Source organism: Zeugodacus cucurbitae, chromosome 5, assembly GCF_028554725.1.
Source record: "Zeugodacus cucurbitae isolate PBARC_wt_2022May chromosome 5, idZeuCucr1.2, whole genome shotgun sequence".
NCBI lineage: Eukaryota > Metazoa > Arthropoda > Insecta > Diptera > Tephritidae > Zeugodacus > Zeugodacus cucurbitae.
This window is the reverse complement of record NC_071670.1, coordinates 21,394,869-21,410,454: the sequence shown is the minus strand read 5'-3', so window position 1 is coordinate 21,410,454 and position 15,586 is coordinate 21,394,869. Positions and strand designations below refer to the sequence as shown.

Here is a 15,586-nt window from a genome sequence, read left to right as displayed (position 1 = left end):
TTTATTATGAAGTTTATTTTTCCCTTTTTTGTATAAAAAATTAAGATAATGAGGGTAAATTTGAGGAAATTGTTTTCTATATATTGTATGCGATTACAGCTTATCAAATTTTTGCCAATAATGAACAAAGTTTAGATTTCGTAGTCCCCAACGAACTTTTCTGAAGCCAAACATAACAACCAACTAAATCAAAATTGCATTCCAAATATTCTTAAATATATTATAATTATTATACTAGAGGGATCTGTGATGGAAAAGCGAATGGGGGCTAAAGAGGCTCTGAAGACCGAGTAAAGGCTATCTTATCATCTATATAGAGTAAATGGGGTTGTAAACCCAAAGCAAATACTTTGCATCAGGTCTGGGAGTCTTCAGTCGATATCTTGACATTAGAATCGGATAGATAAGCTGATAACCGGTCAATCGTAAACCAAACTTATCAACGATGCCACAATGAAGAAGGCTCGGTTAAAACAAATACTCATCAAAGTAACCAAAGCTATGCGTACTGAAGCTTTCAATTTATCAAAATTGTCACGGAATACGAAAAAAATTCTTACTTGATAAAAATATATTCAATTTTTTTGTTAACAAAAATTTAAAAATTTTTCATATTTTTATCAAGTACACAGAATAGGGCTGTATATATATAGAAGATAGATAACCCCATATCTAACTCTTTTATTTACATTTTTGAGAAAAGAAAACGCTATAAGACATCTCAAGTAAGATTTTAACTCGACTCGTGTACTGATCATTTTGATATATAGTATGTAACCCAATATCTCTATCGTTTAGATTTAAGATATAACAACCGTTATATGAACAAAACTAATATTTGCAACATGTTGCGAGGGCATAAAACAAAGTTTGTAGTATTTTATAATTATTGAAGTAACAGTTTTCGTTATCAATTCATTATATAATAAAAATTAAATTTAAGTTTATATACATAGATTTTCCGAAGAAACCAGACGCAGAAAATGTGTTGGGTAAAGTTTTGTTTTAAAATTGATTCTAGAAATAAATTTATGCCTGGACATTCCACAATAATGGTAAAAATTCCTAAAAATGTTTATAAGAATTTATGAACTCACAAACCACAAATTTGCTTAGAGCTCCAAAAATAAAGGGGTTTCCTATTTTTCAACTGTTATAAATAACTCATAATAGAAAACCTTAATTTTTCTGATTGCCAAGTAACCAAAACATCAAGGTTTGCAATTTTAGTACTAGTAATTTTCAAGATAGTATCAAATATGCTTAAAATATACCTTTTTTCAATGTCTTCCAGATCTAAATTGACTTTCTTAATCCTTTTTTCTGCAGATATTAAATCATTTTTGCAATTCAAAAGTTTTCGTTTTCGATCTTCGACAGATATTTCTTGAAGTGCTGTAATTAATTCATCTCGTCTTCGAAATAGATTATTAGTTAAAAGATTGTCCAGCTTATTTTTTACAACTTCTAACTGCATTCTTTGAGTGAAAGCCTCTTTATTTTCTTGATTCAATTTTCTAATATCATCATTAAGTTGATCTATTTCTCGCTGATCTTGTACCGACAAACTAGATAAAAGTTCTTGCTTAAGTTCAGCTTCCAATCCAGACTTTGTGCTATTCATTGCTTCTAGACTAGCTTTACATTGAGTAGCCGATCTCTCTCTGGTTGATCTATATTTTTCAATCCTCAATAATTCTTCTTTCATCAAACGAATTTCGCCTTGAAGTTTTTCAAAAATATCTTTGGTTTTTCCTTGTTTTGTTTCCGTTTTTTGCATTTCCGAAACAACTGAATTTATGCTATTTTCAGTTTGTTTGATCTCGTTTCTAAGTTTATTTAACTCTTTTTCAAAATCTCTTGTTTGTTGTGTATATTCGGACCGTTTTTTTTGTATTTCAAGGCGTGATCGAGATGTATTAAAATAGCCACCTGTTAGAGATCCTTTGGATGATACCTGATCGCCATCTAAAGTGACACAATCCAATCCAGTGCTTTTAGCTAATTCCGTAGCTCTTTCCAAATTTCTGCATATTAAAGTTTTCCCAAATATATATCTCAATGCTTTGTCATGTTGTTCGTCATATTTAAGCTTTGAGAGCATAGGAATGGAATCTGGATCATCAGGATAATCATGAATTTTCACTTGCAATCGATTGAGAGGCATAAATGTAACTTCCCCTGGTAGTTTAAGTTTATTCATTTCTTTTAAAATTTGAGTTCCAACTTTGTCAGACTCAACAATATGATGAAATAGTCTATTTCCCGCGGTAACTTCAACAGCTGTATATATAGTCTTATCACAACTGAAGTTTTCAATAACAGGTCCATAATAAGATTTTGCAATTTCAGCATAAGGAGAACCACGCTCCAAAAAATTATCCAACACTTTGCGAACGGAATCTCGACCGTTTAGTATTGGTTTACCTGCCATACTTCTAAGTGCCTGATCGGTTTTAGATAGTTCTTCTTTATGTGTTTGTAGTTGTTGCGTCATTTGAGTTTCTTTCCTCCATAATTCATTTCTCATTGCCTGAAAATGATCTTTTGTTTTCTTCAATTCATAGTATTTCTTATTGTGATCATCTATTTGAAGTCGTAGTTGTTCAAGTTCATTAGAATGCTCTTCAATTTTTCTATTAAGATCTGCTTCAGCATTGCTATCCCTTTTTAAATCTTCCATTAATTTTGCGTTGTGATTAATTTTATCTCTTATTTGTTTACTTAGAGATTTTAACTCATTTAAAATCCATTTGTCTCGTTCTTCTCTTGAAGAAAATTGGGACCCCCGGCCTTGTTTGGCATATAACTCGTTTCTTTTCTGTTCCTTAAGGGAAAGCTCTCGCGAACATTCTTCCTCTTTACGCTTCATAGCCTCATATTTCGGTTTAACATCATCCAACTCTCTCTCTTTTTCGGCAATAGTAATTTTTAATTTTTTTAACTCTAGATCAGCTCTTTCTTTCGATTTATTGTCTCCTTGAACTTCATCATTAAGATCAATTATAATAAGATCAAGCTTTGTTTTTTCACGGAGTAGTTGCTGCTGTTCTGTTAACAATACAGATCGTTCTTCTTTCGTTGATGTAACGTCTTTTTTTGCGTCTTTTAAACGTTTCTGAATCTCCTTTATATTTTCTTGAGCCTTCTGAATTTCAATGTTATAACTTTTTTTCTTGTCGACAGATGATTTCTTTTGTTCATTTAAATCATCTAATGCCTTTTTGGTTTCCTTTAATTCTGTTTCGTGTATTATATACTCCAGCATTCGCCTTGCCTTATCCCATTTTTGATATTCCTTCAACTCTTCCTTTTCTTCTTCTAATGTTTTTAATCGTTCCTCAATAGTCCTGAGATACTCTGAAATTTTTTCAAGCTTTCCTTCTGTTTCACGCAAGATATTGAGCGATTCTTCTTTCCGTTCGTCGTATACTCGAGTGCCAGCAACTTCACGCAATAATTTTAATCTATATGAATCAGCTGCAGTAGCCATTTGATTGATTTTTCCTTGCTTGACAATATAGTATGGATTAGAGTTTGAAAATCCAGCAGATTCTAATAAGTTTACAACTTCTGTTCTCGGAACTACTTTTTTGTTTAAAAAGTACTGATCCTTTTTAGAACCAATCACTCTTCGTAGATATATTTCTTCCTTGTCTATCTAAAATAAAAAATATAATTATATATCATATATATATATATAACATATAAGTTTATAGTAGATGATAATGAATATTTGCCTGTATCAAGTCTCAGAAATTCAAGATAAGGAAATCTACATTTTACATAAAGAATCGATGTGAATTGAGTAACTACGATCCGAGGCACTCTATGTATATGTACATTTATTACAAACGTTGGTCCGAATTTCCATCTGTGAATCGCTGCTGAATCGCAAAAAATCGATACATTTGTTTTATGGATGGTTACTTTTAATGAAAAGTGGTTCTGTAACGAAAATGATCGTAGTGGAATCGCCTCAAGAAAAATGTCTAAACGACTTTCCCAGATTTTTGCCAACGAGGGCTTTATGTCATTAACTTCAAAATCTCAAACATGTTGTTGTACAAAACACTGCATATTTGATATAAGACGGATTATTCTAACTGCCCTAAATAAAACCTTCTCTTCTTCTTCTTGACTGGCATAGACAGCGGTTATAGCCGAGTCCATAACAGCGCCCCACGTATCTCTCCAATTGGTTATACCAATCAAAGCCACGTCCTTCTCCTCCTGGTTCTTCCATCGGAGTGGAGGTCTACCTCTTCCTCGGCTTCCTTTCAGAGCTGGACCACTTTCGTCCATTCGAACAACATGACCTAGCCAGCATAACCGCTGTCATTTTATTCGCTGGACTATGTCAATGTCGTCGTATAAATCGTACAGCTCATAGTTCCATCGTCTGCGGAATTCGCCGTTGCCAATCTTTAGAGGACCACATAGCTTGCGCAAAACTTTTCTCTTGAAAACCCCAAGAGTCGTCTCATCGGATGTTGTCATCGTCCACACTTCAGCGCCATACATCAGGACAGGAATAATGAGCAACTTGTACAGTTTGATTTTGGTTCGTCGAGAGAGGACTTTACTTTTCAATTGCCTACTCAGTCCAAAGAAGCACCTGTTGGCAAAAATGATTCTGCGTTGGATTACCAGGCTGACATTGTTATTGCTGTTAATGCTGCTTCCCAGATAAACGAAGATATCTACAACTTCAAAATTATGACTGTCAACAGTGACGTGGGAGCCAAGACGTGAATGCGCTGACTGTTTGTTTGATGACATGAGATATTTCGTCTTGTCCTCGTTCACCACCAGACTCATACGCTTCGCTTCCTTATCGAGTCTGGAAAAAGCATAACTAACGGCGCAGGTGTTGTTTCCAATGATATCGATATCATCGGCGTACGCCAGTAGCTTTACACTTTTATAGAAGATTGTACCTTCTCTATTTTCTCCTGCATCAGGTTAAAGAACGGCTCAGAGAGGTCTTTCCCGATCCTGACCGAGCTTCTGGTGTTGCTCAACGTCAGCTTAAGCACATAAAAAACACTGGAGACATATCGTCTATCTATCACAACATGGTCGATCTGGTTATTGGTTTTTCGATCTGGAGACAGCCATGTAGCTTGATGTATTTTCTTATGCTGGAATCTAGTACTACAGATGACCATAGATCGGGTCATGACCATACTTCGGGCCCCGGCGAAGTCGATCAGCCTAAGCCCATTTGGCGATGTTTCATTATGGATGCTGACTGAACAAATCATTCTTCCCGATAATACTATACTATATACTATAGGACCCCCAGAGATGATCTAGTTATTGATGACCAGAGTATACTGAGTTTGTAGAGGGAACACTTCTCCAGCCTGCTCTATGGCAGTGAAAGTACAACACCAGGAGATTGCGAACCCGATTCACTAATCGCCGACGATGGAACCGATGTTCAATTGCCCGATCATCAAGAACTTTGAATAGCAATTACCGGCGTGAAAAACACCAAAGCGGCGGGGCCGATGAATTGCCGACCGAGCTATTCAAATACGTCGGCGAAGACCTGATAACGTGCATGCATCGACACACACCATCTCTTTATCGAATTTAGAGCTGTTTTCGATAGCACGAAAAGGAGTTGCCTCTATGCCGCGAAGTCTGAATTTGATATTCCTGCAAAACTAATACGGCTGTGTAAGCTGACGTTGAACAACAGCAAAATCTCCCATCAGGATCGGGAGGGTGTCTCACTATCGTGTGACATCTTTAACCTGATACTGGAGAAAATAATACGAGCCGCAGAACTAAACAGAGAAGGTACAATCTTATACAAGGTTGTACAGCCGCTGACGTGCGCCGATGCTTTTTCGAGACTTGATAAGGAAGCGAGGACAAGACGAAATATCTCTTGTCATCAAACAGTCAGCGAATTTGCGTCTTTGCTCCCAAGTCACTGTTTACAGTCATAACTTTGATATTGTATATAATTTCATCTATCTGGGGACCAGTATTAACAAGCAATAACAATGTCAGCGGCGAATACCGCAGACGATGGAATGATGAGCTTTATGAGTTATTCGACGACATTGACATAGTTCAGTGGATAAAAAGACAGCGGCGGCGCTTGGCTAGGACATGTTGTTCGAATGGACGCAAGCGCTTTAGCTTTGAAAGTGTTTGATGCAGTACCCGCTGGTGGAAGCCGAGGAAGACCTCCACTCTGTTGGAAGGACCAGGTGAAGAAGGACTTTTTTCACTTGGAATTACCATTCATCGCCAAAACTGCCAAAAGAAATAATGAATGGCTCGCTGTTGTAAATTTGGCTATTACCATGTAAGTGGTGCCTATTCAAAAATTTAAATTTTGAAATTCAAAAGTTTCAAACCAAAAAAAATATAGTTTTTAAATGAATAAAAGAAAATGCCGAATACTCTTTCTGCTTGTGCATAACAACTCATAGAGGCATTTTACAAATGTTTAGTGCTCCAACTGACAAATTGTCACAAATTTTATCAATATATATTATATTGTTCAAGATAAAAAAGATGGGTTAATGTAAACAAATACATGAATTGTTTACTATTTTATTGTCAGACAAGGGTATGTCAAAAATTTATTTCACTTTGTTGAATACACTTCGCATATTTCTATCTCTCATATAAATATTTGAAATGACTTTGATAACGATACAAATTTTGAGAAAAGAACGGGCAACTTTGACAACCCTAAAACAAGTTTGTGAGACATGAAATCGCCATAAAGCAAACACATTTCATGAAAAAAATGAGAAAAGAATGAGCATTGAAAAATTAATCAATACAGTTTTCATATTCGTGCCATTCGTACCTAATAATGATTCAATCATATGTTATTTGTCCATTCTTAGAATCTTCCTAGCGCATCAATTGAAGCGAATGCATAATGTGTAAGTAACTTCTGCCGGACTAATCTATTTGTATGTGTCTAATGATTAATTATAAAGTTTTAATACTAATTTCCGAAAATAAAATTAAATGTTGGTTTCATGGGAAAAATATTAAATCTCTATAACTATTAATATTAAATAGATATTAACTCCCTGCACTGGTTGTGACTCACCTATATAAAAAATAAAAATTCAAAACATTATTAGAAGAAAATTAGACATATTTGTATGCTACTTATTAATTTTGGTTGGTTGAATAATAGTATATTTTATACAACTTAGAATATATTTTTAACTACGTTCTTGAATAAATAGCGAACAAATCTTTCCCTTTTTTCTTTCCTTCTTTTATAACGCAGTGTCAAAACTTTGCTGTCACTACTTACCAAACCTTTTATAATTGAATCATGGTACCTAATATACGTAGGCTGTAGTAGAATATAATAAATATAAAAATAATGTATACTTACTGGAACTCGGTTATCGCTATTATCGAAAATTATCTCAACGTAGGCCGAAATAACCCTAGCGCCTGTTCCTTCATGCAAAAGCGCTTGTCTCTGTTCAGGACGCAGATGAGTAAACTCATCACTAAGTACAAATTGTATTGCTAAAATAAAAATAAAAAAATTAATTTAATAATTAAACATAGCAGGAGACAGTAATTATTTTTAATAATGTGTTTCACTGACTACATTAGTTAATATTAATACATATTCGTGAACATGCTAGATCTAAAGTAAACAAATTTAAATATATTTTTAATATAAACGAGACCTATTTATTAGGATATCTCAAAGCATTGGGCACAAAACTCATAATGCAAAATAAAACTATTCAAAAGCAATATCATCAGTTGAGTATGCAGTCCAAATGTAAATGTGAATATAAACCTACAAAAGTTATAAATTGATATAATTAAATGGGATGATCATATTGAGCAACTCACGATTTTTAACAAAGAATACAAGTATTTTTCGTTAATTATTTTTATCAGCTAATATTAAGAATTGTTTTTAATTTTTTTAGTTTGATGTGGAATAAAAGTTTGTTTTTTAGTTTTTTTTATTAACTATATTTATGTATTTTTAACTATACTTTGTATTTGTGCAAAGTTTTGTTCCGATATCTTCACTAGTGCTTACTTTATATATTATAAAGTAAACGATTCAAATCGACTTCAAAGCTCTGGTATATGGAAAGTAGGCGTGATTATGAACCGATTTGGCACATTTTCAAAACATTTTAGTGGTATGCCAGGAAAATTTTATGAACTGAATTTCATTAAAATTGGTCTAGTAAGTTCGGAGATATCGTTTTTGACCCATAAGTAGGCGGCCATTTAGAATTTGAGTGCAGCTCTTCTTTACCACCTTTACTATGAAATTGAAGGTTTCTAGTGTTTTTTCTTAGTGAATTAAAGCATTTTTAGTAGTTTTCAACAAACCTTCGTATGGGAGGTGGGCGTGGTTATAATCCTAGTTCTTCCATTTTTGAACTACATAAGAAAATGGCAGCTTTAGTAGTTTACGAGACATGTACAAAAATATTAACAGAGGGCGAGACCACGCCCACTTTCCAAAAAAATTTACATCCAAATATCCCTCTTCTTAGTGCGATCCTTAGTACCAAATTTTATTTTCAGAGCTTTATTTATGACTTAGTTATGGCACTTTATGTGTTTTGCGGCTTTCGCCATTTTGTGGTCGGGGCAATGGCGATTTCGCCCATTTTCAATGAGCAGGGTGTTAAGGAATATATGTACCAAGTTTCATTAAGATATCTAAATTTTTACTCAAGTTATCGGTTGTACGGTTGTTTATTGCTATATTTTTATTAAGAAAACACAATTTGACCCATATATTCGGCATAAATATATATCACATATTAACCGATTAATAAGCTATTAAGCTCATCGCATTTTTGAAAATCCTATAATTAGGTATTCTCATAAGGGAAGTTATGACCCGATTTTAACCATTTCTGGTACAGAGACTCACTATTAGAAGAAAAATATTTCCTCTGAATTAAATTAAGATACCTGAGAGATTTACCGAAATTTTCGGTGAAAAGTTACCATGGGGCACTGAGTTCTTCATATTTGATATCTGGGGCATTGAAAAGTTATAGTCCGATTTCGACAAATTTTTCACAAGTGAAGCCACAGATCATATACAGTATTTGTGCAAAGTTTTATTTCGCTACCTTCATAAGAAAATATTATATACCGAATTTCATTGAAATCTGTCGAGTAGTTCATGAGATATGGTTTTTGACCCAAAAGTGGGCGATGCCACGCCCATTTTCCATTTTGTAAAAAAATCTGAGTGCAGCTTTCTTCTGCTATTTTTTTTTTGTAAAATTTAGTGTTTCTGACGTTTTTCGTTAGTGAGCGAACGCACTCTTAGTATTTTCAACCTAACCTTTGTATGGGATGTTTGGGACATTGTTGAAAGAACAGAAGGCATTGAAATAGGATTTTGGAAGGAGTTTGTTAAGAAAGATGATTGAAAGAACAGACAGTCGGTTAAGCGTAACCGGAACGGACCCGGATTTTTATCCGACCAAGAACTATCATATCGGCAGCATTCCTCAAAATTATTTGGAGAATATTTTATGCCACTTCAACAACAACAGAAATTTATCTTATTTCTCTAAGATGAAGATCAAAGGTAATTGCTGTTACAGAAAATTTTTGGAAACAGGATTCCTTTTTTTTTTATAGAAAAGCAATTGATCTTATCATGAATGAAAGCAATTTGTTTCGCACCCACGAAGAAATAAGACCCTATATTCAACCTCTTTATAAAGAAACAGATTTGAAAAGCTAAGGAGTGCCTTCTGAATTAATTAAACGTGGAAGAAGGTTTTGAAAGTTAGTTTGTAAGCTCTTTAAGGCAATACACAAGTACGGAAGGGCTAAGTTCGGTTGTAACCGAACATATTATATTCCCGTAAGTTATTTACGTATTTCTATTATAATAACACACAATTCGATTTTCGGAATAAAGTCCACCAAAATATTTAAAAGCTGATGTAATTCCTGGACCATTAATAATGTCTAATTTTTTTTTACAATAATAATTTTTACAACAATAGAGAAATGGAAGCTTTTCAATAATCATACACAATCGGACTATCTACGGCACCAAATCTAGTCAGAGTTAAACTATGCACAGCTTTTTTAAAACATGCCCATGCCATGCAAAGCATTTATTCATTACACCTTGCTTTGCCAAAATATGCAATGCATTTAAATGACGTTTACGAATGCCCCATTGTCTTATAATCTCGACAGCGGGCAGCGATAATCTACATTATAGGACTTGATTTGCTTTAACTTGCACAAAGTTGGTTTTGCTGCCCAAAATTTAACGATTTTTGCTATTGTGAGAGCAGAGTGATATGCACAAAGAAGAAGAAAACATAAACAAATAATTTATGTTTTTATTTAGCAAATTAAATTATGTACAAATATATTAACAATGACTAGTTTTAATGTTTTTAGATGGCAGAAAGCAAACAAAAAACAGTTTCAACAACAACGATGACCAGCAACGAAAATGTGATTAAAAATTCAATCAGCTGTCTGTTACCATAAAATTTCTATATGCGTATTAGCATTTCTTAATGTCAATTAATTTTGCACGTCTGTCTCTGGTATTAAACACCTGCCAAATAGTTAAAGTATATTGTGATACAAAATTATTTTTGAATGGATAATTTGTTATTCAGTGGGTTAGAAAATTCTTTACTTTGGAAGAAACTTAAAAAAACTTCCATTTTTTATTACTTCAAATAAAAATATATTGTATTAATAAACACTAGTAACGAGGCCACGCATTTCTTTTGATCAGGTGTACGTTAAATTACATTCTAGAAAATTTTTTGATAAAATGAAATTATTTAGAGTCACTATTTATTTCAAAATACATAGACAAAAATGGTATAGCCGGTTTCAATTTCTGGTAACAGCGGTTGCATGTTGAATTTAATTGTGTCAACATCAAAACCCAATTATTATCCAAGTAATTACTTTGTAAGTTCGTGAATATAGCTCAATAAATTAATTTTTTTTCGTGAACAATAGGTGATGAATTGTCTGGCTCTCAATAATAATATTTGTGCTGACGGATCAATTTTAATTTGTATGTGATTTAAGTATTTCAACATTTCGCGATAAAAATTATTTTTTTTTAATGCTTAATATAATCGACGAAAAGAAACATACAAGGAAAATGTACAAAATACTAAGATTTTTACGAAAAACATATTAGGTTGGCAAATATCTCCCTTCGCGGCTATGTATAAAGCGCTACAGAGCTCGTATCTGGCAATACTATACATCTTATCATTATCTACATATTTTACAAACGAATAAAGGTGGATAAAAAAGGACATGAATTATAATAATTGTATTCTTTTCTGTTGATAAACCATGGTACATATTTGATCGACCAGAGTTATTTTCTCGTAATGCGCGATATATCTGTCACAGGGTTAATGTGCATATAAACAAAATTGTGTAAAAATTAAAATACTTATTTAAAGCAAATATTAAACGAAGTGATATCAAATAAATATGTAGAAACAATGTAATGAAATGTTAGTGTATAATAAATGCATGATATAAATTAAAAAGTAACTATTATTTCGAGAAATTGCAATATAAAGTTTGTGAAATTCTCAACTTAAAATGCTAATATCTCGAAAACTATAAGTTTCCGGCGGCATTTTATTTCAACTGAAATCGTGGGATACTATACTAAAGTTTCCCTAATAAGTTAATTATGTTAGAAGTATAAATTTATCATTAATAGTACGTGTAAATTGTTAAATAAATAGGTAATTATACTCGACCAATTTCAACAAAACTTGTATATTATAAACTGCCGAATTTAAAATTTTAAAACTGCCTTTTTATGGGCGGTCACCTAGGTATGTCCCTTAAAAATTATTTCCGAACTTATAATTCCGATTTCTTTGGCGCCGCGATCAGAGAGTACTGTTGGAAAGAGGAAATCCTCCGGATGAAAAAATATATGCGCCACGATCAGAGTACTGTTGGAAAGAGGTTGGAAAGTCCTCCGGATGAAAAAATTTATAAGTACCGCAAACGCACATTTTTCAACTCAACTATTTGAAACTAAAATGCAGATCAATCAATCAATCATCAACTTTCGCGGATGACACAGCTTTAGTGAGCCGTAACAAATGCCACATTATAGCATCAAGAATATTATCGGAGCACTTAAGATCTGTCGAAGAATGGCTAGCCAACTGGCGTATAAATGTGAATGAACAAAAGTGTAAGCACGTTACATTTTCGCTAAGACCAAAAATGTGCCCGGCAGTAAAAATGAACAATATTCTAGTGCCTCAAGTGAATGAAGTTACCTATCTTGGTATTCACCTAGATAGAAGAACATGGAGAAAACATATATCTAGTAAAATAACGTGCATGAAGATAAGAGCTGCAAATTTAAATTGGCTTTTAAATAAAAACTCTAAACTTAGCCTAGACAACAAAGTGCTTTTATACAATGCGGTCATAAAGCCGATTTGGATGTATGGCATTCAACTGTGGGGTACGACCTGTGCAACTAATATTGATATAATACAAAGGTTCCAATCGAAAATGCTTAGATCAATCACGTGCTCACCATGGTACATTCGCAATGAAAATATCCATAAAGATCTTGGTATCCCTATGGTAAAGAAAGCAGTAGAGGACAGCAGATTGAAATATATATCTAAACTCCGTGATCACCCAAACCCATTGGCTAATGCCTTAGTACATTCCTGCGGTCAAACACGCCTACAAAGAAGGGATATGCCTGCGTACTAAAGAGCAACGTTTCAGCAATACAGCTCAATCACTTGTTTGAGCTTGTCTAGTTTTTTAAATAGTTTTAAGATTTTATAACTAATTGTTAGGCTTAAAGTAAAAGCAGATTCAATAAATAAAGAAATATTGAAAAAAAAATTGCAGAGGCATTGGAGCAAATGTACATTTTCCTTTTATTACAGATTTTTTAAGTAAATTAAATAGTATAATATATTTTAAAAATCACTTTTCACACACATATTTCATAAGATTTATTTAACTATTATGAGGAAAACGAAAAAATAAATAAAATAATCATATTGGCTCAACCAAGGTTTTTTGAAAGCCCGACCGAAGGCAGCCAATTCAGAAAAAAGTTAAAAACCAAGGTAATTTTTTGAAAGCACAGCTTAAGGCTTCCAATGAATAAAGTAGTTGTACGCGAAAAAACTTTAGACACTCCTGATTTTGGCTATACTACGGTTATTTTTAATGTGGAAAGATTTGTCTTTTATATTTCATGCCAAAATAACATTATACGCCAAAGGGCTATGATTTGCGAATAAAACAAGTAAGAAAAGGCTAACTTCGGGTGTAACCGAACATTTTATACTCTCGCAATTTATTGAAGAAATTTTATTAAGATAACGCACAAATTTACCCATAAATTCGGCATAAAGTTTAATAGAATAACGAAAATCGTCATATGTAGATATGAGGGCTGAGGTAATTCTTGAATCGATTTCATTCAATTTCACCAGCAAGGGACCCTATATCCAATACTGTACGCTCACTTAATTTTGCTAAGATATATCACATATTAACCAATACATATATGCGTAATAAAGCTCACCGTATTTTAAAAAAACCTATAATTAGGTATATGGGAGCTAGGAGATGTTGTGACCCGATTTTAATAATTTTTGGGACTGAGACACACTATTGGAAGAAAACAATTTCCTCTGAATTACATTAAATTAGCTGAGAGATTTACCCATCTTTTCGGTTAAAATTTAACCTTAAGCGCTGAGTTCAACATGTTCGATATCAGGGGCCTTGAAAAGTTATAGTCCGTTTTCGACAATTTTTTCACAAGTGATATCTGTGGCATCATATACAATATTTCTGTAAAGTTTTATTTCGCTATGTTCATTGGTTCCTAATGTATATATTATAAAGTGAAGGATTCAGATGGAATTCAAAATTGAGTTATAAGGAAAGTAGTCGTGGTTGTGAATCGATTTTAATTTTTTTAACCGTGTTGTCAGGGTGTCAAGAAAATATTATATACCAATTTTCATTGAAATCTGTCGAGTAGTTCCTGAGATATGGTTTTTGACCCATAAGTGGGCGATGCCACGCCCATTTTTCATTTTGTAAAAAAATTTGAGTGAAGCTTCCTTCTGCTATTTCTTCTGTTAAATTTAGTGTATCTGACGTTTTTCGTTAGTGAGTTAACCCACTTTTGGTAATTTTCAACCTAACTTTCGTATGGGAGGTGGGCGGGGTTATTATCCGATTTCTTTCATTTTTGACTGTATTAGATAATGACTAAAAGAAACGACTGCAGAAAGTTTGGTTTATATAGCTTTATTGGTTTGCGAGTTATATACAAAAAACCTATTTGGGGGCGGGGTCACGCCCACTTTTCCAAAAAAATTACATTCAAATGTGCCCCTCCCTAATGCGACCCTATATTCCAAATGTTATTTTCATAACTTTATTTATGGCTTAGTTGTAGCTCTTTATGTGTTTTTGGTTATCGCCATTTTGTGGGCGTGGCAGTGGTCCGATTCCGCCCATCTTCGAACTTAACCTTCTTATGGTTCCAAGGAACACGTGTTCCAAGTTTCATTAAGATATCTCAATTTTTACTCAAGTTACAGCTTGCACGGACGGACAGACGGACAGACGGACGGACGGACAGACAGACATCCGGATTTGAACTTTACTCGTCACCCTGATCACTTTGGTATATATAACCCTATATCTAACTCGTTTAGTTTTAGGACTTACAAACAACCGTTATGTTATGTAGTCGTTGCAAAATACTTCGGTACTTACTTGAATTGGTTAAAAAGTGCGAATAATCCTCGTCTCTTAAGTTTTTTGTGCTAAGAACTACTTTATGAATTGACCGTCTTCAGCACTTTAAAAAAAAAATAGCACTGGCCGATCAAACTCCATGGTATCAATAAAAGTAGTAGGTGCGGTGACGTTAATAAGTAAGTTTCTAAGATGTAGCGACGCTCGTTTTCTAATTTTTAACGTACAAACATTTTAAGGTATTAGTGTGCTAAGTGATTTTAAAAATAAGTAACTTTTGCTTGAAAAAATACAAAAATTAAATACAAGTAAAATTCGAAATAAATTCAATGATGAATGAATTTTTCAATATGTGAAGTGAAGAATGTAAGAAAATTGTGTTAAATATATAAATATATTACAATATCATGTGTGAGGAATAAACAAATTTGGACTTCCTAAATATAAAAATTTAAAAAACAATAAGTTTGAGCCACATTATTTACATATGCATATATATTCCTTATCTAAAGAGTCTCCTCGTTCAGCCAATAGCACAATACGTAACCAGAATCGCCAAAGTAATCAGAATCGTGCCGCAATATACATACATATATACTTTGCATTTTTAAATTCATATTTTTGTGACATTTCTTTCGGCTTTAGTTTGGCAAGTTTAATCTTGAAGATCTCGATTAGCGTATATTAACCTCGAATTCGTGGGCTTTGTCCTGAAACTCAGCCAGAATATATCCTTAAAATACGTAAGAGTTCTACTTAGGCGGTTATTAGGTCCATACTTTTTTAACCGGGC

At 33.3% G+C, this 15,586-nt stretch overlaps 1 protein-coding gene and 1 long non-coding RNA gene across 3 annotated transcripts in view; one reads left to right on the top strand and one right to left on the bottom strand.

Moving 5' to 3' along the window:
- LOC105220133 (structural maintenance of chromosomes protein 3) overlaps positions 1–15,586 on the bottom strand; it is a 32,568-nt gene that overhangs the window by 16,496 nt on the left and 486 nt on the right. For both annotated transcript variants that reach the window (XM_011196549.3, XM_029045638.2), the window contains exons 4-5: positions 7,391–7,530; positions 1,275–3,661 (exon numbers count right to left, since the gene is read on the bottom strand). In XM_011196549.3, coding sequence (XP_011194851.1) covers positions 1,275–3,661; positions 7,391–7,530 — 2,527 coding nt within the window. The remainder of the gene's footprint in view (positions 1–1,274; positions 3,662–7,390; positions 7,531–15,586) is intronic.
- LOC128922336 (uncharacterized) lies at positions 7,530–15,572 on the top strand. Its single transcript, XR_008471572.1, has 2 exons — positions 7,530–10,948; positions 11,011–15,572. It is a non-coding gene; the product is annotated as an uncharacterized LOC128922336 (long non-coding RNA).